This window comes from Mirounga angustirostris, unplaced genomic scaffold (genome assembly GCF_029215605.1).
Source record: "Mirounga angustirostris isolate CCGP_5_RB_7025 unplaced genomic scaffold, mMirAng1.0.hap1 SCAF_11, whole genome shotgun sequence".
Taxonomy (NCBI): domain Eukaryota; kingdom Metazoa; phylum Chordata; class Mammalia; order Carnivora; family Phocidae; genus Mirounga; species Mirounga angustirostris.
Window position 1 is genome coordinate 90,892,918 of NW_026991719.1, and position 27,089 is coordinate 90,920,006.

The window sequence follows — 27,089 nt, forward strand, 5'->3', positions numbered from 1 at the left end:
TACTTAGTTAGCACTGACCTGAGGTAGAGAGCCACATGGGCCAAAGGGACCCTGCTCCGTACCTTCAGATTTCATTCCATTGTCATTGGCTGTGATGACTGGCTTGCTAAACACTGCCAAAATTCTCATCACTGTCTTGCTGTCCTTACTGGTTTTACAGGAGAGAGACCCAAAATTAAAACAATTTTTTTGAGATATACATACAGTGAAGCACACAAATTTTAAGGGTAGAACTGAATGTTTTTTTAAAAACATATGAAATCATATTATGACATAGAACCTTTCTAGCATCCCAGAAAGCTTTTTCATATCCCTTGCCAGTCAATAATCCTCCACCCAAAGGTAACCACTTCATTCACTTCCATTCCATAGACTTGTTTACTTATTTTAAAATTTCATGTAAATGGAATTATACAATATGCATATTTATGCATCTGGTTTCTTTCATCATTCTTGTACATGTTTTTTGGGGGGACATTTGTACATTTTTCTTTTGGATACTGAAGAGTAGAATTGCAGGGTCATGAGATAGAGGTATGTTTGGTTTTAGTAGATACTGTCAAACAGTTTCCTTTTTTTAAAGATATTTATTTATTTATTTATTTATTTATTTATTTATTTATTTATCAGGGAGCTTAGCAAGAGAGAGAGAGAGAGAATGCACAAGCAGGGGGAGTGGCAGGCAGAGAGAGACACAGGCTCCCCGCTGAGCAGGGAGCCCGATGCGGGGCTAGATCCCAGGACCCTGGAATCATGACCTGAGCTGAAGGCAGACACTTAACAGACTGAGCCACCCAGGCATCCCTGTCAAATAGTTTCCTAAAAGTACTTATTACCACTTAACACTTTCACCAACAATGTATGAGAGTTCCAGTTGCTCCATGTTCTTCTCAATGCTTGGTACTGTCAGTTTTTTCCATTTTAGCTATTCTTTGGTGGGGTTTTGTGTGTCTTATTGTAGTTTTAATTTGCATTTTTCTGATGTGCAGTAATGAAAGCCTACTCATATGCTTGTAGGCCATTTGGATGTTCTCATCTGTGAAGTGCCATTTAGTTCTTTGTTTTTTTTTAAAAAATTGGACTTTTTTTTTTTTTTAAATTGGATTCTCTCTTGTTGATTTGAAAGACTATAAAAAATATATGTATATATTGGATACAAGTCCTTCGTTAGATATACACATACATACTGTGAATATTTTCTTCCAGTCTGTGGTTGGCCTTTTCACCCTCTTAAGGGGTCTTTTAATAAATGGAAGTTATTTATTTTTATGAAGTCCAGTTTATCAGTCTTCTTTCATAGTTAATATTTTTTGTTTTCAAAAAATTTTTCTTATTTTCAAATAAGAAATCTTTGCCTACCAAGGTCAAGAAGATATTTGCCTATGGTTTGATCTTGAAGATTTATTGTTTTATCATTCATGTTAGGTCTATGATCCATTTACAATTATTATTATTATTATTATTATTATTATTATTAATTTTGGTATGTGGTGTGTAATGGATTGGAAATTAGAGAAGCCTGAAATTCAGGATTAGTTTTCTTTACTAGCCTCAAATATTATGCAGATTTCTCCTTTTCCACAGTAGAGTCCTTCTGCCTTGGGGCCAAACCTCATCTTCAACTTGGGCCCAGAATGAGCAAATGTCTCATGAAGAAAAAAGCTCTGGATGACCAGCTCACTTAGGAAAGGCTCTGTGCTCTCAGAAATTTTAGTTTATCTTGTCCTTGTTTCCACAGATCAGGGATATCTTTATGTATTGATTTTGCAGTTTATCCTTCTTTTTGTTCTTTAGTTTGTGACAGGAGCATTCACATCCCCGCTTGAAAGCGGAAGTCCGGAAGACATTCACAGGCTGGAACCTTGACTTTCTCATCCATCTCAGCTCTATCACAGGTGAGTAGTTTGAGTGTTTGGGCCAATTCAGTAGGTCAGTAGAAGGGCAGATAAAATGGACACAGCATTTCTTCCACAGATGATGAGGATCCCTGAGGGCACCAATCAGGCTGTTGCCATCCCTCCGCCTGAGGGCTCATAGTCAGCTTGGAATTCAGCCAGTTTCCAGGGATGGCAAATGAGATTAACATTCTCAGTTCTATCCCTGCTCAGAATGAGATGTCAGCTCTGGCCTGAATAAGGCAAATTTTGCTCCTATGTAGCCCCCTGAATTGGTGCCCTCCGGCATAGGACTTCAGGAGTCAGACTTGGGCTGACTTTTGGTTCTGCATCTTTACTTAACCATGTGACTGTGGGCAAGTTTGTTAATTTCTCTGATTCTCAATTCTTTCATCTGTAACTTCATAGGGTTACTGTGAGGATGAAATGTCCTAATATAAGACAAGTGGATTTCACAGAAACATAATAGGTCTTCTACAAATGTGAGCATTTATTAGAATAATTATTCATGGGCATGTCATCTCATCTGATATATGGTTCTTGAGGCTGGGGATTATGCTTGGTTAAATTTTTGGAAGGAGTAAAATTTACATGCAATTAGATGCACAGATCTTACGAGTACTATTTAATGAGTTTTGACAAATGCATATTCATATTCTTTTGTAACCCAAAATTCTAAAATATAATCATTACTGTCACCCCAGAAAGTTCTCTTTTGCCTCTTCCCAATCAGTTCTCTAGAAGCAACCACTTTTCTGATTTTTTTCCATCATAGGTCATTTTGCATTTTCTAGAATTGCATATGAGTGGAATCTTACAGTATGTATTCTTTCATATCTGGCTTCTTTTATTAAGTATAATGTTTTTGATATCCATTCATGCTATGGTCCCTATCAGTAGTGGCTTTCTTTTTCTTGCTGATTAGTATTACACTGTATGAATATACCACATTTTGTTTATCCATTCTCCTTTTGATTGACAGCTGGGCTTTTTCCGCTGTTTTTTTTTCTTTTTTTTTTTTTTTGCTATTATGCATAAAGCTGTTATAACCATTCTTCTAAAAGTCTTTTTGTGAATTTAATTTCTCTTGGTTAAACACCTCAGAGTGAAATTGCTGGGGATCAAGGTGGGTGCTTGCTTAGTTTTATAAGAAACTGCCAGACATTTTCAAAGAGGTTGTACCATTTTATATCCCACCAGCAATGTGTGAGAATTCTAGTTGCTCTACAGCTTTGTCAACATCTGGTGTTGTCAGTCTTTAATTTTTAACCAGTTAATTAGTATGTTGTGGTGTCTTATTGTGATGTTAATTTGTATTTCTTTGATGACTAATGATGTTGAATATTTTTTCATGTGCTTATTAGCTATTTATTTTTCTTCCTTTGTGAAATGTTTGTCCAAATCTTCTGCCCATTTTTAATTGGTTTATCTTTTTATTATTGAGTTGTAGGGGCACTTTTTTTATTGAGGTATCATTGACATATAACAGTATATTAGTTTCATGTATATGACAGAATGATTTGATCTTTGTATATATTGCAAAGTGATCACCACAATAAATGTCATTAATATCTGTCACCATACATAGTTACAAAACATTTTTTCTTGTTATAATTTTTGAAATTTATTCTCTTAGTAACTTTCAAATATGCAATACAATATTATTCACTATAGTCACCATGCTGTGCGTTACATCCCTGTGACTTATTTATTTTATAATGGAAAGTTTGTACCTTTTGACTCCATTCACCCACTTCACCCACTGCCCACCCCCCAGTAGGGGCTCTTTGTATATTCTGGTTACAAGTTCTTTGTCAGATATATGTTTTATGAATATTTTCTCTCAGTCTGTGGACTGCTGCTCATTTTATTTACTGTGTGTTTTGATGAATTGGTTTATCTTTGTACCCCTTGCTATGTCTATTCATGGATTCAACTTGATAATATTTTCTGAATGAAAGAGCTGAAAGTTGTCCCTTCCTCCAGCCTGTAGGTACCATAATGCAAAAATGTACTGCATGTATAATGAGAAAGGGATGGTTAGGGGAGCTTTTTTAGGTTGGAGGGTGAGAAATCTGAGAAGATATTTAAACTGAGAACAGAATGACAAGAAGCCATTTTTTTTTCCTGGGGAAAGGGATCCCAGGCAGAGGGAACAGCTAATAAAAGGGCCCTTAAACACTGTTGGTGGAAATATAAATTGGTATACCCACTATGGAAAACAGTATGGAGCTTCCTCAAAAAATCAAAAATAGAACTACCATATGATATAGCAGTTCTACTTCTGGGTATTTATGTGAAGAAAATAAAAACACTAATTTGAAAAGACACACATACCCCATGTTCATTGCAGCATTTTGTAATAGCCAAGGTATGGAAGCAGCATATGTGTCTATCAATGGGTGAATTTCGGAAAAGACGATGTGGTTTATATACACAACAGAATATGACTCAGCCATAAAAAGAAAGAGATCTTGCCATTTGCAACAACATGGATGGATCTAGAGGGTATTATGTTAAGTGAAATAAGTTGGGCAGAGAAAGACAAATACTATATGATTTCACTTATATGTGAGATCTAAAAAACAAATGAATAAGCAAAACAAAACTCATAGATACAGAGAACAGATTGGTGGTTATCAGAGCAGAAGGGGGTTGGGTTGTGGGCAAAAAGGGTGAAGGGGGTCAGCTGTATGGTGATGGATGGCAACTAGATTTATTGTGGTGATCACTTTGTAATATATGCAAATATCAAATTACTATGTTGTATACCTGAAACTAATTTAATGTTATATACCAATAAAAAAGAAATAAAAATAAAAACAAAAAGACTTAAGAAATATATTTAAAAAAATGGCCCTTAAGGTAAGTTGGGGCTAGGCACAAACTATCCAACATACCCCCTTTCAGGCAAACTAAGGTGTCAGGGGTTACTTGCTTTAAAAATTATCACAACTGGAATAAGCTGATGCTGTAGTCTTACTCTTTCTTAGTACTGCAGTATTTAGCAGTTTCTCAATACTCTCCTTGTCTTCTCCAAGCCCCCAGGTCCTAGGTTCCAAGATGCTTTGAAGCTAGGAATTGTGGATTAGTTAACACAATGGTCAACAGGGTTAAGGCTAAGTCGGGATATTTTTTTCCCCTCAAAGGTGACCAAGTGATTGAAGAGATAAATCAAGGTTTGCATAAGTAAAAAGTAACTACATTTATCTTTATAAAAGAGCCAGCTATGAAATGTTCCACCTCTCTGCTTTTTACATTTAGATTGTATAATGTAAGACTTTTTCAATACAATATCAACTCAATAAGTGGAATATAATTTATTTTTGAAATTTTTCCCAGTTTAGGGAGAGAGAGAAGAAAAGATGACGGGAAGGGATAGTGGAAGAAGGAGATACACAGAGAGTCAAATAGAATGAAACATATAGGTGAATAAATGGAGGTCTATTGACCAAGAAGAGGAATATCAGAGTCCTAGAGGGAGGTAGAGATGCTGAGGAAAAAAACAAAAAACAAAAAACACCTGGGTGAAGGAGAAGCCAGAAATTAAATCGGTTTAGTGTGAGTGTATTCCTCTAGTAATATTTAACACACACCTTTCTTCTGTGTTTCCCTTCTGATCCACACTCTACATTAATGCCAAATTCCTCTCACAGTTTCTTTCCATTATTTCCTTCCACCAGACTGATTTTTCTCTAGTCAAAATGCAGAGATTCTTTAAGCTAATAAAATAACTTCCAGTGCCCATTCTCCCATATTTCAGATGAGAAGTTATCTCCAACCATAATCATGCCTTCTGATCATAATTGTTGTGACCCTTCTCGGGGCATGCTTCACATCTACTGTCAGGATTTTGGACCAAAAAAAAGTATGGTTCTGAAAGAACTTATGTTAAGTGGAGATAGTATATAACTGAGTGGGTCAAAGCAGGACCCATGGAGACCAGCAAGCTCCATCTGAAAATCACAGTTCATCTGGCCAGTGGTTTGCTGTACTCAGATAAAGGTCTAAGGAGTACAATTAGCCAGAAGTAGTGCCTGTGGTTTGCTGGGCCCCGCTCTGGTCAGAACTGATGGAAATAGGGCATTGATAGATTTGGCAATATCCTTAAGGAGTGAGATGGATGGCTGCTTCCTAATACTTTCCACTAGGAAAAGCTCAACTGAGGCTAGAGAAATAAAAGCAGCCCCATTTGCAGGACTGGCTGCTAGAAATTCAATGTGTATATGTACCCAAGGAAATACTTGGTCAAAGTATATAGCTAAACTGATCAGCCATGGACTGAAGATGTATGTTATAATAAATGGAACATTACAGACAGGACTACTGCAGGAAAAACAATCTGGTGAAGGGAGATAAGAAAAGAAATCAATGAAAGAAATTTAACAATTCATGTAGGACATGTACCAACTCATCAGAACAGGAAGACAGAATAATCTATTTAGTGTAAAAGAGGAGACAATCTGACCCCCAAAACTAATGTGGACTCTACAGTCCTAGGGACTCCAAGTTCAAATTCAACTCCCTTGTCAGTTCAATTTAAGGTCACAGAATGGGCCCATGAAGCCTCATGGCATTTGGGCATGAATGTCCTAGGTAAGCAGAGGGGAAAGAGTGGGGGAAAATGTATGAATCAAACAAGTGAGTAAGCGATATGAGACATGTCAAATTACTAAAAACTTGCATCTTCAACAAACTCATTTTTTTCTTTTTTAAAAAGATTTTATTTATTTGCCAGAGAGAGAGAGAGAGAGCGAGAGTGCACAAGCAGGGGGAGCAGCAGGCAGAGGGAGATGCAGGCTCCCCTTGAGCAGGGAGCCTGATGCGGGAGTTGATCCCAGGACCCTGGGATCATGACCTGAGCCTAAGGCATACACTTAACCAACTGAGCCACCCAGGCGTCCCAACAAACTCATTTTTAAGAGGAGTGGGGCATGTTAAACCAGACCAATGTGTGAAGTAGATGATACTGGGCCAATCTTTAGATTTTTAAACAAAGAATACTACCTTATAGAAGTATAAACTTCCTCAGGAAGAGGGTTTGCAGAGCACACCAGACATGCAGATGAGAATAGTATGTTCATGGCATTAGACAAAATTGAAGGAACTAGCTGCTAGATATGCAGTATTGGCAGTAATAGGAAATGACCAAGGAACTACTTTTATTTCAGAAGTTGTCCAAAATTTGGCAAAAGACACAAACTGTGGAACTTTAATTTCACAAATTCCCCAGGCTGTACGGCCAATTGGAAACCTTAATGAATGGAAGACTTAAAACACGAAAGAATTTAGCAGCACCAGATATAAATGGCAATGAGGTAAAGTGCTAATAAAGACAGAATTAATTGAAAGACTCTGAGTGAATGTAACTTCCTCAATAGAAATGTTCAAGAAAGAAAGCCATCAAAAAGGATCAATAACTAGGGATACTCTTTCAACCTTATCCTATAGCCAGAACCTGTAGGACAGATAAAGGCTCAAGAATAATAATCTTTATATTTCTCTTTTCTATTATTAGATCTGCTTTGCTGTTTTCTTTTGGCGGTGGCAGTCTCTCTGGTGGTCATTATAATAGCAGTTTACTGCCAACACAAACAAGAGCGTCGTATGTAAGTTTTGTGGGAGGTTCACCAACTTTATCAAAAAGTGCTGTAGGACCACTGGCCTCATTCTATACTTGATCATATCAACAGCCTCATTTCTCAACCAAAACAACCATAGAACCATTCCTAGCCCCATAGGATCCATTATCACCAAGAGCCCATTTGCTACAGCTTTCAGTAATATTTATCTACTGAGGAGATCATTGAGGCATGGAGCCTGTGTCAGTCCCCGTGCTGGTTGCTGGACTTGTTGATTGTGTAGCCCAGTTAATAAGAGTAGCTGAAGAGCTTTTACAGCTGATTTCACAAGAACAGGTTCCTTGTGTAGAGCAAAATGATAGAGCAGAAGAGGTAGAAATGGATGCATCTCCTCCTGAGGAAGGTTCGCTCCCAGACCTTGCTGAGCTCTCAGACTTAGAGTCAATACTTACACCAAGAGAAGATGAAGACCTAATCCTTGACATAGATCAAGCGATGTTAGACATAGAAGATTTATATGAAGATGTACTCTCCAGTATAAACAATGACCTAAGAAGTGGTTAAGATCTAATTTGCCCCCAGCAGCATGTGAGAACTGATCGTTTTTCTGTTTTAAATAGATTCTGATTTTTCTGAGTATTAACAATGTTTGTTTTCTCCTAGTTCTGTACATTTTCATTACTAATAGCTTATAGAACAAGTAATACTAGATTTACTTCCAGTAGAAGCTGGTCTGTTTTCTTCTTTATATTTCTTTTAAAAGCTCCGACTTTAGCCATATGGCTTTTTATCTACCTGTTCTTGTTCTCCTGTTGGGGTTCCTAATAACAGAAGCAAATAATACCAAAAAAAGAAACTCCTCACCTAACAACGGAGTGAAGGCCTCATGGACTCTATTATGTGTTGGAACCCAATGTCATTATTCTGCGAATGGAAACCAAAAGGGGAATATCCCCCAAGACGGTATTATAATGAATACATCACACTGACAGGACAGCGTTGGGGCACTTCTATTTGAAAAGATATAACTCCTCACTAGGCCTTTAGGAGAGGATGTGTCAACCAAAGAATGCTAGAGCAGACTAGGGGAAGCAATTTTGAAAAAGCACCATCTATCAGATAATAAAACTGTAGAAAGGTTTTCAGATAACTTTTGCCAGGGAGAAGCCTTTGAAAAAGCTGAGGCCAAGAGGTTCTGATGCAGGACTATTCCCTCAAGTGATGACCCACACTACAACTAGTCTTCAGTATTGTTCCCCAAATGGAAAGGGCAAATTACATCAAATAACAATGAGAGGAGTAGTAGTAGTACTAACAGGTCTAAACATAGCCCCATGAAAGACTGTTCACCAATGGAGTCAAACCCTTATGGCATTGGCTCAGACGTGATGGTCCACAAATAGAAGTGGATAAAGTATATCTTCTTGGGTATAGTTAGATTTATAAAGAATAGCTGATAGGCTTATTATAGGGTACCTGCTGCCACCTTGACACAGAAATCTTAACTATTGACAAATGGGAGCAATAATGAATTTGAATAAAATATGGACTGGTATTTAGCCCTAATAATTCTACAAATACCAGAAGGCTAAAATGCAATAGTTGGATGACCCCTCTCCCCATATCAAAATAGAAAGAGACCCAATAAATGTGTGGGAAATTCACTGCTCATACTAATTCCATGCCATATAGTAATCTTGCTTCCATTTGGAACAATAGCTACCCTTCAGACAAGCCCATGGACACTATGGTCCTCCTTCCTAGAGAATGGTCTTTGCATCTTACAACATGGGCAACAACTAGGTAAAGGCAGAGTAGTAGTTAGGACAAATTGGTGCATTCAAATTGTGAAGAAATGACATGTGGAAGTTAATCCATCCTGGTGGAAACCAGACTATACCCAATTCGTATAGAGTCCTAAAGCATATTATTAGCAAATAGATTAAAAATACATTGAATACAGATAGATTCATAACTAATCAACATGACAGATGCTGCCTCTAATCCTAAGTGAGGTCTACATACAGGGATAATTAGCTGCTTTTAAAGGTAAATGTGGGGGAAATTAGAGATCTGATGTGGATAAGCAGTGGCAGGAGAAACAAAGTCAATTTCACCACTGAATTTCAGGGTGAGTGTATGTAACAAATTAAAGGAGACTGCTGTATCAAAAAAAAAAAAGCTACCACAGATCCTTTTGAAAATGAGAGGCACTTAGGTAGCTACTCAAACATGTTATTATGAGAAAGTTCCACAGTAGACTGCTGTGTGGAGTAGATGAGGATCCAGGACACTTAAATGGGTGCACAAAGACACAAAGAGGAGAAATAAAAGTTCTATCATCAAGCAACTACCGTGGGTAATTACAAGCCAGACCAGACAGCAGATTGAGGGACTTCGCTGCTGTACTAATTGGACAAATCGAGCCTTACTTTCCTAGGGTAGGGGACTCTAGCTATTGCAGTATGTCCAACCAAGAAGAATCAAAGAGGAATTGGATAAAAGTTAAAAGATAGAGTCTATGCTTTAATTAAAGTTTTGGAAACAGCTGGAAAAGATATATACTCTCCACTAGGAATTTGGACTTTAGGAAATTGGCTCTAATTTTGTGTCAAAATAAAACCCAAAGCAGGAGTACTTGGGCAAGATCAGGAAACATCCAAGGAGAGACCATCAGTCTGCTACAAATTCTATTTAGTGAACAATTTCACTGTAAATGGACAGATCTGGTGCTCTTCAAATATGATTGATACCAAACGGTAGCTATTCCCCTATGTAGAACTCTGGAATATAGGCGCTATAACAGATTAGTGTGAGCTCATTAAAACTGTTAATATTAATGAGAGAACACAAGCAAGCATACTAACTAAAGCTGGCCATCAAAATACATCAAGAGAAATCTGTGGGACTACTACACACCTTGAAACAAGATAAAGCTTGAACCAGCCTATAAAGCAACTAATGCTCAACATGGTCCTTATGTGTCAAAGCTGGAAGATGCTACAACCTGGTAATATGTGAAGCTGGCTAGCCTCCTGGCAGATGAGTCATGTGGAAAGATTGTACTACAGTGGCACCTCAGGATTAGATAAAATATATTAGATGTTTGCTTTGATTGTGTGATTACATGTGTTTAAGAACTGTTAAGATGTAAACCCGCTCCAAACAATGGGTTGTTGTATTAAGCATGATTAGAGTTGATAGTGATAAGAAGTTAAGTGTAGGCAATAATAAAATACTTAGGAATAAGAGCTAGTAAGGAAGTATTTTCAGGAGAGAGTGATAAGAAGTAAGTGTAGGCAATAATAAAATACTTAGGAATAAGAGCTAGTAAGGAAGTATTTTCAGGAGAGAGTGATAGTTAAGTGTAGGCAATAATAAAATACTTAGGAATAAGAGCTAGTAAGGAAGTATTTTCAGGAGAGAGTGATAGTTAAGTGTAGGCAATAATAAAATACTTAGGAATAAGAGCTAGTAAGGAAGTATTTTCAGGAGAGAGTGATAGTTAAGTGTAGGCAATAATAAAATAGGAATAAGAGCTAGTAAGGAAGTATTTTCAGGAGAGAGTGATAAGAAGTTAAGTGTAGGCAATAATAAAATACTTAGGAATAAGAGCTAGTAAGGAAGTATTTTCAGGAGAGAGTGATAAGAAGTTAAGTGTAGGCAATAATAAAATACTTAGGAATAAGAGCTAGTAAGGAAGTATTTTCAGGAGAGAGTGATAAGAAGTTAAGTGTAGGCAATAATAAAATACTTAGGAATAAGAGCTAGTAAGGAAGTATTTTCAGGAGAGAGTGATAAGAAGTTAAGTGTAGGCAATAATAAAATAGTTAGGAATAAGAGCTAGTAAGGAAGTATTTTCAGGAGAGAGTGATAGTTAAGTGTAGGCAATAATAAAATAGTTAGGAATAAGAGCTAGTAAGGAAGTATTTTCAGGAGAGAGTGATAAGAAGTTAAGTGTAGGCAATAATAAAATAGTTAGGAATAAGAGCTAGTAAGGAAGTATTTTCAGGAGAGAGTGATAGTTAAGTGTAGGCAATAATAAAATAGTTAGGAATAAGAGCTAGTAAGGAAGTATTTTCAGGAGAGAGTGATAAGAAGTTAAGTGTAGGCAATAATAAAATAGTTAGGAATAAGAGCTAGTAAGGAAGTATTTTCAGACAAGAGAAGAAAAGCAGTAAGTTGTATAGAATAGTCATGCAGCTATTTAGGATGGAAAGCCATGGTATAGAGTTACTTCCTAAGCAGGTTTATGAACAAAGTCCTGCTTTTATCCTATGCAAATCAGCCAACCCTAAGTCGTTGATACTGATAGAAATAGCTGGTTGGCGATCCACACAGGTCATGCACTTAAAAGCCCAATTAGAAGGAGATACATTACTTAACTTGGCAGTCCACCTATTGGATACCTCTGATTGGAATCCTGGATTTCTCCTCCAGGAGAATGGAGAGAATGGCTGGTCCTTTATTTAAACTAGCCCTTTTCTGGATCTTCTTGAGACTAACACCAAAGCCAATTCTTGTATGGCACGGAGGGATAGAGAGGGAGACAGGCTCGTCATTCTGAGACAAGCTTGAGGGTGTGAAAACCAAGGGAGAAAAGTTGCATTAGTCTTTATCCTTGGGTGTTTTGGCTAACTTGCATGAGATGTTGCGACTACATAATTGTATCCTTATGTGATGATTAATGCCAGACATTAAATTAGAATTGAATATCATCCTTGTTATTGATCCACACTGTTTTATTGCTATGTGCTTTAACAGATTTTAACTAATAAACTTTCATTCATAAATCAAAGAACTTGTGTTCATTTTAAATTACCTGGTGGTGAATTTGGAGGTCCCAAATGAGCATAAAAGAACCCCACGCAGCAGAAGATGGAGTACACTCAGAGACAGTATTGTACCAGGAGTTGTAAGTTCTACTTCTGGCTTTGTCAGATAATCCTGAACAAATCTCTGAAATATAGTCCTTTCTTGTTTGTAAAATGAGTTATAATAATTTTTCTGTCTACCTTCAATGGTAATAAGGAAGAAATACAGTGATAAAATTTTCAAAGACCGTGGTATGATATATCTGACAATGGGACAATATATGAAATCAGGACTCTTTAGGAATATCTGAAAAATGTCTATATGACAATACCTGAGAGTCTGTGTGACATGTAAAGATTATCCAATAGTTTTACACCTGTTTTCTAAAAGATGAGAGCTTTCTTATTTTATTCCATGTGAAAGTTGTAGTTTGGAATCAGCTTTTGTTTCATTCTTCTGAGCTCTTTTTTTTTTTTTTTGACCATCTAGTTAGATTCTTTGTGGGAGTCCACTCCAGTGCAAGTAGGAATAGTAATGAGGAAAAACCAACAATGAAAAAGCCTTCCAGGAAATAGTAAATTATATTCCACTTAAGGCTAAGATTTTGTTCCTGAGGGGGTTATGTAATTTTGAACACTATTAACCCACTATTACCCAATTAGATTTTTACAATGATTTTTTACATCAAAGTTGACTATTATGTTCTTTTTTTTTTAAAGATTTTTATTTATTTATTTGAGAGAGAGTGCGAGCATGAGTGGGGAGATTGAGCAGGGCAGAGGGAGAGAGAGAAGTAGACTGCCTGCTGAGCAGGGAGCCTGACATGGGGCTTGATCCCAGGACCCTGGGATCATGACCTGAACCAAAGGCAGATGCTTAACCAACTAAGCCACTCAGGCACCCCAACTATTGTGTTCTTGTATTGATAGACTTATTTCAATAGACTAGAGGTATTGAGCCATTGTATTGGGTATATACTTATTTTATCAAGGACCCTATTCCTCCAGTCCATATTTAAAACTTGTTTTTCATCTGCCTATATAACCCTTAGCTCGCAAGCCAGTCAGCCAACCAACCAAACAACAAAAACATAAAAAAAGAAAAAATAACCTCTAGTTCCTTTAGTTATTTGGGAGTTATTTGTATTGACAGATATAACTATCCATCAGTCTTAAATGTCACATCTCTTCAGGGTAATAAAGAATCTTTGGAGGTGATCTCCATTATACCTCTGAAGGATGGAACTGCATTTTAGCAAGGTAAGGAAAACCACTGAATTCTCTACCCCTTGTCACAATTTCATTTTAAAAACCTTAGTAAAATGCTGAAAGCATCTCAAGAGGGATTTTTGAGTTTAACATAAGTATTCATGTAAAGTGGACTAGGGAGCCACAGTTATGAAACATGACCTTAGTGTTTTAGATTCCTTTAATCAAAGATGCTAGTAACAAATTCATTGTGTAAGACTGAAGAATCACAGACCTGTACCCCTGAAACAAATAATACATTATGTTAATAAAAAATAAATTAAAAAACAATAATAATTCATTTCCAAAAGCATCCACACCGTGAGCCCTCCATGATTACTGACCACCATGGCCCCAATATGTAGGGTGGGGTCATTTGTTATGTGTTCTCATAGAAGTTCTCCTTCAGATCACTTACGTTGCTTGTAATTACATATTCACTAATGTGATCATTTATGTAATGTCCACAGCTAGGTTGTAAGCTTCATGAAGGCAGTGTCAATGCCTGTTTTTTGTATTCCAAACACCTAGAACAGTGCTGAATAAGCATTTTTTGAAAGAATGAGTACTTTCCCATCAACAAATCAGATGGTCAGTATTTTTCCCTACTTCTCTGTCTATAAAGAAAATATGTGGAGGCTGTATGTACCTTGGAAAATGAGCCTCACTTTTTTTGAGGCCTGTTGAACCATTCAATTGTGAGAGGACTAAATGGTAGAAAAAATGTCGACTCTCATTCTGCTGCACTGGACTCTGGATGGCTTAAGCTTTCCTGAAAGCAGAGAAAAGCTCAGCTTACCTCTTTCTGGTGGTATTTGATTGCCACCTTCAGCTTGGCCAGGTCATGGTACTTCTGAGGGTCAAGCTCTTCACTGTGGTCATCTCGATGGTTGAGGATGATTTCCAATTCCCGGGAGCTCCGAGCTTGGTCCAACAGGTCTTTGGCAAAGAGCTTGCATTGCTGGGAGAGCTCCTCATACTCGGCCTTGAACTCATTCTCCACCTTGCTGAGCTCCTTGAGCTCCCAGCCCAGACGGAAGGCAGTTAGGATGGGGTCCTCACTTGACAAGGCAATGAGCGAGGGGCTTGCTAGAGCTTTATAGATGTTCAGCCGGGAGCGGGAGTGGCGCAGGCTGTCCACCTCTGAACTGGACACACACTCCACGCAGTTGCAGCGGATCTGGTGGGGCCGTGGGATAGTGACTCGTTTTTGGACAAGCAATTTGATGATCTCGTAGTTGTTGGTGTGGGCGGCCAGCATGATGGGAGTGATGTCTGGTGTGAACTCAGAGAACTGGGTATCCATCATGAGGGTGGGGACCTAGGTACAATAAAATAAAATCATAAAGGGCATGATTAAGGCTGGGAGAGAGAGGGAGCATAGGGCCCATCCAATGTTAGTGATTTGGGAATTGGAGTCACTGTTCTCTTGTCAATTCCCCTTATTACCATAGCTATTTGTGGAATACTGGCCATATGCCAGGCACACAGCACTTTACGTGTATTTACTCATTTAATCCCCATGACCTTGTGAGGTAAATATTCTCCCCAAATGAAGAAGCTGAGGCACACAGAAGTTAAAGAACATACCCAAAGTTACATAGTTTTTAGTAACTGAGCCAAGATTCAAACCCAGGCAGTAGGAAGCTAGAGCTTGGTTCTGAAAATTATGCAACCACAATATGCCCAATTCTGTCTGAGGCATGATGGGGGTTCTAGAGAAGTAAGGGGCATTTTCCCTAACCTTCTGGAGCTTAGTTGGGTAGATCAGACCTACATAAAATCGGTAAATAGGAGTATATAGTAGCACGTGTTCAGTTCCAAATGAGTAGAGACTGCAGGAATATTTGTTTGAAAGGCTAAAGACAACCAGTAATTTTAAAGACCATACCACTAAATCAAGCCCCGGATGCTGAAGAAAAGACAATCTTAAGTGGTTCCATTGACTTTGTATGTATATAGGACATTAGGGGACCAAAGACCAAGGCCAGATAGTGTTCCTCCAACTTCTTGCAGGTCCCAGCAAGGTAGAGAGAATCTATTATTGTCAGAAAGAAGTGCTCTGTAAATGAAGACCTCTTGGCTTGGATGAAGTGTTAACAATAGCAAAAGGAACCTTTGATAACATCATTCTGTCTATGATGTAATGCTTGGTGTAACTAGCAGCTATTGGAGGAAGGTCTGGGGTTCTTTGGGCATTCAGGAGCATTTTTAGGTGAGTTTGCAGAACCTGATCAATGAATAAAAAAATCTTTTGACTTTAAAATGTGTGTTTTGGGACTCATTGTATTCTCAGTGTAATAGGGAAATGGAGGCAGCTCTATACCCAGAGAAGAGTCTCAGTGTGGTAGGATCTAGAGCTAAGCAATAAGGAGGACTGGAATAGTCAGAGGAGGCTTCATGGAGGGGTGGAGCTGAGTACTGAAAGCATGGACAGGATTCCAGGAAATTGTGAAATGATCTTAATACACTTCGAAGAAAACACTTGCAAATACTCATTTGAATTGGGGAGAACAAAACATGGATAATTGAGATTCTCACGGAATAGACAAATATGTTTTACTTAATAGTTTCTCTTTACTCTTAAAAAACGTTTTTTAGAACATTGCAGTTCCTGATGAACAGACAAAAGGATGTGTTACAGTTTTTCATCATCTTTGCCTCCTTCTCACCTTGGATGAAGGATTCGCAAACAGGAAAGAGATCAGAAAACAGGAAGTGGGAGAGGGTTGGAGGAGAAGGAGGGGGAGGAGTTTGCAAGAAATCTTTTCTTTCGTGGAGTGGTTGCTTCAGCCTCTGAATGTTGAGAACTGGATGCACATTGGTCATCAATTACTTGGATGGAGCGGCGAGACGGCATTGTTAAACATTTAGAGGAAGCAGCTACAAGCTAGACAGCAGGAAGTGAGCAACTGGCTCATAAAGTAAATTGGACACAGGAAAGAATAATCTCAGAAATTAACATAAGCCTCCAGGCTAAGGAAGAAGTAGGTCTGAGTGGGCCCAGTAATATACATAAACACAACCAACATAAAGCCTTGAGTTGGGGGAGATGGTAAGTGAGCAATATGTCACAGTCTGCTCAGAAGAAAGGAGCTCAGATCTGGAAATCTGCCTCTTCCCAGTGGACAGAAGCGTTTCTCAATCTCTGCTATGGCCCAGAGGCAGGAGGTGGCGGGTGGAGGGAGGATAGCCTGTAGCACATGATTCCCTGGGTTAGATTGGGGGAATGCATCCTCCCTACCATGGTGCTCTTCCTGTTCTCTCTCTCCTCCCACTTCCTAGCTCTTTCTACTTTTCTTACTCTTCTTTCTCTTTCTTCTTTCTGTCCCTCTATGCCAGTGCTGACAAGCCTGTCCAAGACAGACAATGGTACATGTGACTATTGCTTAGCCCCACTTGTGTCATTGAAAGGTTGCTGTCTATGCTTAGTGAAATGTTTTCTGGAGCCATCTGATTCCATTGTCTTTAATGTGGTGCTCAACAAGGAGCCTCTGATTCTCTATTTGACTTTCTGAGTATGTGACACAAGAGAGGAAATCTTTTTAAAAGAAAACTGGTGTACAATGACCATGTCTTCCCACTCTCCAGTCAACCTTACTATTCACAGGTTGCCACACTCATCTCACTCATTGCTTTCTGGGTATATAGTCTTGTGGGATCCCCCGTGTGTGTGGGGATCTCCCCATTTCTCTGCCAGTGAAGGGCCATTGTGAGGCCTGGCTTCTTCAATAGCTCCTCCTCTTAACTTGATCCTACCCCTTACTGACCACCCAGATGTTGTGGGCACTAGGTTATATCCAAGATCTTACTTTTCTAATGCTGCCCCCTTATATTTTTCTTTAATTACTTCACATATGCATTTCTTGCTTCATCAATAAGGTTGTGAGTCTAAGAGCTGTCTTAGACTGCTTTTGTTTTCCCTCTAGCATCTAGTACAACGCTAGACACACAACAGGCACTGGGCAAAAAGAAAAAAAAAAGTTTTCTATTCTCAAATTAAGAAATTGAGTCATTTACAAACCTGGCTGGCTCCCATAATCTGAGCCAATGAGAGATAATTTCCTTGGGTCTTTCCTTCTCATGTCCATCTGAGAAGGTAGTAGACATTCCAAGACTAAGGAGGGTTAGCAAATGGGCTTTATAGGGAATATCCTGAGGTCCCCCAACCTAGGACAGTCCCTGCCTGCCATTTTCGCAGTTTTGGTGTTTTAAAGTGGAGACTCTGACACAAAGACCACAGACTTATACTCCTCTTCCCTTCTCTGCTGCTTCTTTTTTCATCCTGCTGCCTTTCCCTTTCTAGGGAAGGGACCATGAGCTATCATCAGGACAGCCATGGTAAAGATAGATTCTATAATGAGGGTGAGAGATTTCTGATAATACTCAGGACTTTGTGATATGGTCTATAACAGTAGGTAACAGAAATGAAGGTTACATGTGGGTACATATGCATAATCTGGATGAGTGGATGATAGGAACTAGTGAACTGTAGAGCACATGCTCTCTCAAAGGGGGTACTTGCTGCTGCAGTCCTTGTTGTTATAAAATTGTTGTTATAAGCATGCACAAGGGCCCAATGTTGTGCTTAAGAGAAGTCAGAAATAATGGATTTTGTTGTAGAATTTCTTATTTTGTTGTCAAATAGCGTCCTCTTTTTAACTTGAAGTATAATGGGCAGACAATAACCTATTAGTTTCTGGTGTACATCGTAGGGATTTGATATTTTGAAACATGATAAAAATTACCCCCATGATAAATAGAGTTACCATCTGTCACCATTGAAAGTTATTACGATATTATGGACTGTATTCCCTATACTGTTCATTACATTCCCATGCTTTGTTTTCTAACTGAAAGTTTGTACCTCTTAATCCCTTTCAGGGTAGAATTTCTTAAAGTTTTAAATGTTGGCTAAAAAAGCTAAAGATAGTGTGCGGTCCCAACAAGATACATATATGAGGCAATTTAGGCTTGAGTGAACCAGTTTATGACCTTTGAGCTAGCATATAACTTATGAGATGAAGGAGGGGTAGGAGAGGAAGCTGAACATTTAGGCAGAGGCCAGATGATGAAAAGCCTCATATGTTATGTTAAGGAATTTAATGTTACCTGTTGGCCATGGGGAGCTACTGAAGAGTTGTTTTTTTTGTTTTCTTTTTTTTTTAGAGAGGGAGGGGGAGAGGGGGCAAATGGAGAGAGAGAGAGAGAGAGAGAGAGAGAATCTTAAGCAGGCTCCATGCCCAGCTAGGAGCCTGACACGGGGCTCGATCTCACAACCCTGAGATCATGACCTGAGCTGAAACCAAGAGTTGGATGCTTAACCGACTGAGACACCCAGGGGTCCCTAACTGAAGAGTTTTAATCAAGGAGAGTGGCATAGTTGAACAAGTGTTTTACAAAGATCAGTTTGGCCCAAGACTGGGGCAGTTAAATGTGCTGGTAAATGTTTAATAAGAGGCTCTCCATAAAAAAAAAAAATCTTGATTTGTAGTGTTTGCCAATTTCTGTGGTGTATTCCCATTGTGGCCAATTTCAAGCTACCAATATGACATCATAGAACCCAGAGTTGGGAAGCGATGTGTACAACCAGCTCTCACTGCCCAGTGTAAGCCAGCTCCAGCCTATCACTGGACTGAGTTTCAGAAAGATGAGACTAGTTAAAAGATCTCATTAGGTGAAGAGATGGTGGGGTCTTAAACTAGACACTAGAGATAGGACAGAGCAGATTTAAGACATTCACTGGATGTGTCAGGTAGTACTGGAGGGAGCAGAAATCAAGGATGTTGCATGCTTGGTTGAATAGTGGTGTCATTAATTGAGATAGTTGATACAGGAGGAAGAGCAGGTTTGGCATTAAAACAAATTCAATTTTGGACATGTTGAATTTAAAGTACCTACTGGAACAATAGCAGGAAATTGTATAACTCTGGTATGAATCTTGAACGAAAGGTCAAGGCTGAAAATACAGGTGTGAGAGTCTTCAGCCTATAAGAGTAGTTGAAACCAAGGGAGTAAACAGGATCAGCCTCAGCCTGCCCCAGCTCCCCTGCAGCTCTGCCTGCTGATCTACCCCAAAGACTGGGCCCAGCCCATTTCCAGAGCAATTGAAGCTTGAGGTAGGATGTTCAAGTAGCCAGTCTCAGCCTCTTCCATTCCAAATTCCAATCACAGGGGCCCTGCATTAGGGTGCTTTTTTTTCTGTTAGTTTCTGAATCCCAGCTTCTTCCCCACTTGTGCCCTCATTTGTCAAACAAGATTTCTCCCTGGATCTTTTTTTTTTTAATTTATTTTTTTAAAATTTTATTTATTTTAAATTTAAATTCCCTACCATTTAAATTTATTTTTTAAAATTTATTTTAATTTTTTTAAGATTATTTATTTGAGAGAGAGAGAGAATGAAAGAGAGAGAGCACAAGAGGAGGGAGGGTCAGAGGGAGAAGTAGACTCCCTGCTGAGCAGCGAGCCTGATGTGGTACTTGATCCTGGGACTCCAGGATCATGACCTGAGCTGCAGGCAGTTGGTTAACCAACTGAGCCACCCAGGGGCCCTCTCCCTGGATCTTAATCTGAGTGTCATGTAACTGGTTTAATAGTCCAGGTCTTGTATATTTTCTGGATTATCTGGGCTTTCACTGTCTTTGAGCTATTTTACAAGGCTGTAAATGTCATGCAAATATTTCTTGTTTGGTGAAATCCAATTGATCATTGCCTTAAACATCTGTTTGTAAATTTCTTTGCATCTATTTGTAAATTTTTTTTCAGCATTCCTGATGGCCTATATCAGGGGTCAGTAAATTTTCCATAAAAGGCCAGATGGTAAATAGGTTAGGCTTTGTGAGCCCTACAACTCTGCCATTGTGGCAGGAAAACAGCCATGGGCAATATGGAAATGAATGGGTGTGGCTGTGCACCATAACTTTTCATTTAGGAAAACGGGTGACAGGCAGAATTTGGCTTGTAGGCCATAGCTTACAGACCCCTGGCCTCCTGGATCCCTCAGTAATTAATAAATTAAATAAATTCTTTGACACGTGTTTACTTTAAATGTGTATAAGAATCATGGTTTACCTTTCTTTTTTTAAATTATCCTTTAACAGCCATTTTGTGTTGAGATTGAGGCCAGGTGGAAAATTCCATTTTATTCTTTTCTTATCAAGTTTTGTCTTCTCTTTGGACTCCAAAATTATACTGAATGATCCTGCGCTTCCCATTAAAAATTATGATTTTTAAAAGGAAAAGGGGGGAGGGGAAGGAAATCAACACACCAGGAAATTAGATTTCGTTCCCATTATCTACAACTGTATTTCTATAGAAACCTGCTGCATAAACTGACTTGATTGAGCTTTAAAATTTGCAATAATGTGGCTAACTTAGGGCAAGGCCGCTAAAGAAGTTACCTTGCCCGCCTCTCCCTGGGGCTTTGCATTCAGACACTAATGAGTTTGCATCTGGATCTGCCCTAGGTCTCCCCGTTGAAAAGCTAGCATTATATTCTAGGATCCTTTCGGATTAATGAGCACAGAACAGAGTCACTAGGCTCAGGAATCATCACATAAAATGCAGTACAGTGAACAGAATGAGCTAAAGTCAGCTTCTTTATATTTTCACCTAAATTCCATTGCCACAGGATACAGAGGAATAGATAATACTCCACCTCCCCCACTCTCAGGACTGGCTGGAGCTTTTACAAAGTGATTGTATTCAAGGGGCCCAAAAGCTACATTCATTTTCACCTCATCACTGGACATAATCTGCTAATTGGAATTTTTCTGAACCTTATTGTTACCAGCCTTAGGCAGGCGCCCTTGCTGGAGTTTATCACAAGCTTCTGAAATTAAACCCCCCATTTGTAATTAATGGGCAGACCCTTATCAGGAGCCACCTCATTCATACCCACAATGTCATCTGGTCATAGGCCAAACCTCTCCAACTGGCACTTCCTCATGAAGCTGGCCTGATAGCATCATGTTGGAAACAAATCTCCCATCTTGTGCCTGGATTTAGTGAAACTGTAATACTTCTTTTGCTACCTGCTGGATCCCCTCCTCTCCCACCCCTAACATGCCAGATAGAATCAATGTTCAATCTTTTCAGCAGTCCAAAGGACTGCTGGAAAAGAAATTTCATTTCTCTGGTATTACTCAAAAAATGAAGAACACCAGCATCTAATCATGTCACATTACCAGCTGCCCACTCTGCCTTACCTGTAAGGTCAGTTAGCTAGTAGGGGAGATAATGCATGAGCTACTTCGGCATCAGATGGGAAATAATCTGTTTCCCAGAGTCTGATAAAAACAGAACCATCAGAATTAAGATTTGCTAGATCATCTCTGCTGATTTCAAGGCCAAAGTCTATATAATCCAGGTTGGAAGACAAAAATGGACAAAACTTATTTGGGGACAATGTTACAGAACCCACGTGGTATTTTTAAAAAAGTCAATATTGATATGTAAAAATCAATAATGTATATAACAATGGCCGGCATTAGCCTGATTAACATAGAATAAAAATAATACTAATGGCTACTGGTTATCAAACCCTTTCCATATACCAGGTGATGTGGGACACAAAGGCAAAAGAAAAATTACATTTCCTTACTACTTATAGCCCATTGACAAGGCCTTGAAACAGGCAGAGTGACCTTCCTCTGGGAGCTCAGCTGCCTGGATGTTGACACTTTGCTAAGAGCAAAAGGCCATCTTGGCTTAACATTGTCCCAATCCCCCAGGATCCTGTGTGTCTACTTTAAACATATAGACATTCCTTTGGAAACTTCCTTTATCTCTGCTCTCCAAGATGTATTTTGGCATCCTCCTCCAAGCATATGGCCCACTGATGTACATCTGAAGGGTCTCATTACTGAGGTTTTATTAAACAGTAATAAATGACATTTTCCTAACCATAGCTAGCCCTCTCAGGGTCCTGGAAACCTTCTTTCCAAAATACCTTGGAGGGTTGTGCTGTCCCTAACCGCCTCCCAACTTGAAAGTATGTAGTCAGTCACCCGGCACAACCTCAGTGCAGCTCTTTTTGCCCACGGGTCCTGTCCCTGTGCTTTAAGAAAACCAACTGTTTGCACTGAAGACATCTCAAGAATTCTTTCTTGACTATTTGCTCTGAATCCCAACATTCCACATCACCAGGCACCATGCTGGAGCATCTCATTTAGTCCTCACCATGGTTCTATGCTGTAGGCATAGTAATTATTCCCATTTACACCTGAGGAAACTCGGTCTTAGAGAAGGTAAGTGCCTTGTCCAAGGTCATATAGCTAGGGAATAGAGTCACCAGCACTTGAATCCAGGCAGTTTGGCTCCGAAGTCTACACTGTTAACCACTATACTACTTCACTTCCAACCACCAAAAGATCAACTATTTGGTTTCATTACATCAATAAACAAATCTATAACAATCCTAACATTGAATATTCAGATATATCATAAGTATATATTACAGGTTTTATTGGGTATTAATTGACCTCATCAACTAATGTTCTACTTTAAACCCAGATAAACATTATATAGCATTGCTCAAGGTTTGGAAGCCTATAAAACCATTCTCGATTTCTCATCAGATGGGGGCTCTTAATTTTTCAAAAAGACAAGAGCTAAGTCTATGTGAAAATACATATAGCTAACTCCATAGGTGGTAAGAGTTTATAATTTTAGGTTTCTAGGTGGAGGAAACCTAGAAAGGCATTCTTCTCAAATCTAGGTGGTGACAAAGTGTAAATGAATCATTCCATACACTTTCCTTTGCAAAATACGAATATAATGAATGATGGGGGTCACTGACTCCAAAAGTAAGGTGCACCTTTGGATAGATATTAAATGTGAAGGAGGAGGCAAAAGAAGCCAAGATAGGAAGGGAATATGCTGTGGGTGGCTTTTGGGGCGCTAGCCCTCTGTGAAGGCATTCTGTGCACAGTTAAGATATGACACTTCCCAGGACAATAGTGAAGATGATGCAGCGAGTCAAAAATAAGTAAATCAGAAGATGTAGGTTATTATGGAGATGGGAAAAATGTCAGAAGTGAAGGGTTGGTCATTGTGTGTCTAAGACCACACAGAGGAATGGAACCCCAATCTGTCAATGTGAGTGTAGTTAGCTTGGCAGATAGCCCTATGGTGGAGCTGATACAAATATCTCTTTAAGATATTGGTTCATTTTTTATGGTCACCAGGTAATTTTTAATTAGATTAAATTTAATTAGATTAATTAGATTAATCTACTTTCTTGTAGATTGCTTTACTGGGAAGAGGATGCTGCCAAACTGATTTAGAGTTTTCCATGTCATTGTTTATCACATAACCAGTGTGAGTTTGGGTAGCATGGTAATGGTTTCTGGACAGGGCTGAGAACCCAGATGCAGAAACCTTAGTGACTAAACCAAGGCAGAGGACCATGTGAGGGGAACCAGATTGACATCAACTATATCATAGGATTTGATACAAATTGCCATTGATTATTTTCCAATTTTTCCAGTGGGTCCAGATCTTTTGAAAAAAAAATTTAGGGGCACCTGGGTGGCTCAGTGGGTTAAGCATCTGCCTTTGGCTCAAGTCATGATCCTGGGGTCCTCAGATCGAGCCCCACATCGTGCTGCCAGCTCAGCGGCGAGCCTGTTTCTCCCTCTGCTGTTCCTCCTGCTTGTGCTCTCTCACTCTCTCTGTCAAATAAATAAAATCTTAAAAAAATTTTTTTTAATTTTTAATTTTTTTAGAAGCAGGGAGGGACAGAGGGAGAGAGAGAATCTTAAGCAGGCTACATGCCCAGCATAGATTCCAGCGTGGGGCTCAATCTCATGTCATGACCTGAGCTGAAATCAAGAGTCAGACACTTGACTGACTGAGCCACCCAGACGGCCCCAGTGGGTACTGATCTTGATAGAAGCACATTTGCCATCAAAACAAAATGAGAATGAACCAAAAGAAAGTCTTTCGTGGGGGGGGAGAAAAAAAGGAGCCAACAATCTCTATTTCGTTTTAGGTAGTTCATAGCCATACACTTGAAAAGTATGTTCATTGCCATACAATTGAAAATTGGTAGGTAAGACCAGGAGTGCCAGTTTAGGCCTATAAGAGCTTGGGTGATAAAAGTTAAGCTCAGTTCGTTCTCAGAGTGTGTAACAAAGTTATAAAAGGGTAATTCTCACTATTACTCTCAAAAACAGTGTGGAATAAGGCTGGATAAAGAAAAGGGCCTCATGTCGGTTTGTGGTAGGTAAGAGACCTTTTAAAAAGGTATAAAGAAAACCAGGTCAGAAATCTAGAAGCCAAATTCATGTTAAATATTATCAAAAGTATTCCCTCTGCTAATACTGATTTTCATCTCATGCTCCATACACATGCCAAATGATGTTTTGTTTTAAAGTTGCTCAGTTCATATGCAGGCATCGGACTGAAGGATTATATAATTGAAGGACAAGGCTTGAGAGAGGACATTGTGTCACATTTGTGAAGCAATTATTTTTTATTTTTATTTTTTTAAAGATTTTGTTTATTTATTAGAGAGAGAACATGCAAGAGAGCACAAGCAGGGGGAGGAGCAGAGGGAGAGGGAGAAACAGGTTCCCCGCGGAGCAGGGAGCCTGACGCGGGGCTCGATCCCAGGACCCTGGGATCATGACCCGAGCTGAAGGCAGACACTTAATGACTGAGCCACCCAGGCGCCCCTGTGAAGCAATTATTGACCCCACATTCCTGCTTCCCTTAGTTATCCACACCTGAGACAATCCAGGCAGCTGGCCCTAGCCTCCGGAGGTAGAATACCACTGCTCAACAGCTACTTTAAATGTGGGCATAGGTCCTGAGCAGGGGGGGGAGATAATTTCTCTTTACATGACTATCCTCAATCTTTTTAGCAGAGGCAACATTATAAGGTCATTAATTCTCTTCTGTCTAGTGGTAAAACATCTGCAGGGTTGAATTTTGCATATCTGGCCCTGAGGATTGCTGTTACATGGAGGCATTTGGTATATAATTAGACAAAGTGCAGTGAAGGGTAGGGGACAATTATGTAGTATAGTTTAGAGTTTCCCCAAGCTCAGAGTTAGAAGAAAAATGGGTTTATAATCTCAATTATCCAGTTTGGTTTTCTAAAATGAACATAGAAGTTTTTCAGCTTCTTCCCTGAAGACAACATGTCAGAAAATGTACCTAAACTGCAGCATGGAGAAATTCAGAAGACCTAAAACATAAGATCTAGCCCAATGACTGTCTCAGGCTCGTGGGCCTTACACGCAAGATTTCTGTCTCTGAGGCACAGGAAGTGTTGGGGGAGAGCATGAATTCCTTCCATGCTATCAATTTCAAAGAGGCATGGCCCTAATATTTCAGGCCTCTCCAAATAGTTCCTTATGATTTCAGAAGCTGTAAACATAGCTAAATCCAACACCTTTTGAGAATGTCTTTACCCTTTTATACTGTATCACCTTTTGGGGTAATGTGGTCAGCTGTTTTATTATATACTGTGGAAATCATAATCTGTCATTCATCCTAAAGCTTTGGCAGGTTCAAAGGCTCGATTTCCTTCCCATATCCTATTAATTGGTGAACTAGATCCAGTTTTCCTTCTCTATAGCCTCCATCATCTTAGAGATTTCTTTTCTTCACAATTCAGATTGAAAAATTGGTTTTTGAAACTCTGTCCCTAATATGGAAAGGAACAATTTCCTTGCAGGTAATTTGAAAAGAGTAAACTGGGGTTAGTATGAACATTGCACTGAATTCTTCAGGAAGGTTAGAGACCTCTGTCCTTGGAGACTTTTTTTTTTTTTTAAGTAGGCTCTACACGCAGCATGGAGCCCAATGTGGGCCTAACTCACGATCCCGGGATCAAGATCCTGAGATCAAGATCCTGAGATCAAGACCTGAGCTGATATAAAGAGTCGGATGTTCAACCGACTGAACCACCCAGTGCCCTTGTCCTTGGAGACCTTTAAGAGCAGAATAGATGCTTCCCTGTCTGAGGTTGTTTTAGAATTCATACTCCCCCAGGGCAGAATTTCTCAAAATTCAGGGCCAGATAATTCTTTGTTGTCGGGGGGATGTCCTGTGCATTATAGGATGTTTAGCAGTATCCCTGGTCTCTACCCACTAGACACCACAATTGGCTCTCTCTTCCCCCAGATTTCACAACCAAAAATATCTCTGGACATTGCCAAGTGTGTCCCCTGGGAAGCAAAATCACCCCAGTTGGGAACTGCTGCTCTAAGGCATGAGGCCTCTTTGGCAATGGGCTGACTGGAGCAGGGAGAGGCAGAACTAGCTAGAATTAATAAGGCCAGTTTTAGGCTCATCTATCCCAATCCACCTGAGGATTGCAATACACTCCCATCAGTACAGTGGCTCACTAGGCCAATAATTCTCAATGGTTGGAAGGACAGGGAGTGGGAATGCCACTCCTTTCCCCTGGAGAGTTTATTGGAATTTTATTTTCAGTAGAATATTAGGTTTAAAAAACTCTAGAAGTGTGTTGTGCATTATGATGACCACTAGCCATATTTGGCTATTTAAATTAACTAAAATTAAGTAATATTTTACTT

General features: G+C 39.2%; 2 protein-coding genes across 2 annotated transcripts in view; one reads left to right on the forward strand and one right to left on the reverse strand.

Annotated features, from left to right (window-relative positions):
• Positions 1 to 27,089, reverse strand: part of TRPC5 (transient receptor potential cation channel subfamily C member 5) — a 128,633-nt gene that overhangs the window by 79,633 nt on the left and 21,911 nt on the right. Inside the window, exon 2 of the mRNA XM_045881711.3 lies at positions 14,339 to 14,860. Coding sequence (XP_045737667.1) covers positions 14,339 to 14,860 — 522 coding nt within the window. The remainder of the gene's footprint in view (positions 1 to 14,338; positions 14,861 to 27,089) is intronic.
• Positions 1,819 to 8,267, forward strand: TRPC5OS (TRPC5 opposite strand). The gene is made up of 2 exons (XM_045881716.1): positions 1,819 to 1,895; positions 7,414 to 8,267. Exon 2 carries the CDS (start codon positions 7,709 to 7,711, stop codon positions 8,039 to 8,041), a length of 333 nt encoding a protein of 110 aa, XP_045737672.1. The 5' UTR covers positions 1,819 to 1,895; positions 7,414 to 7,708; the 3' UTR covers positions 8,042 to 8,267.

Excerpts from the sequence above, each read along its gene's own strand:
- TRPC5OS (XM_045881716.1), top strand. The coding sequence starts at position 7,709 with ATGGAGCCTGTGTCAGTCCCCGTGCTGGTTGCTGGACTTGTTGATTGT.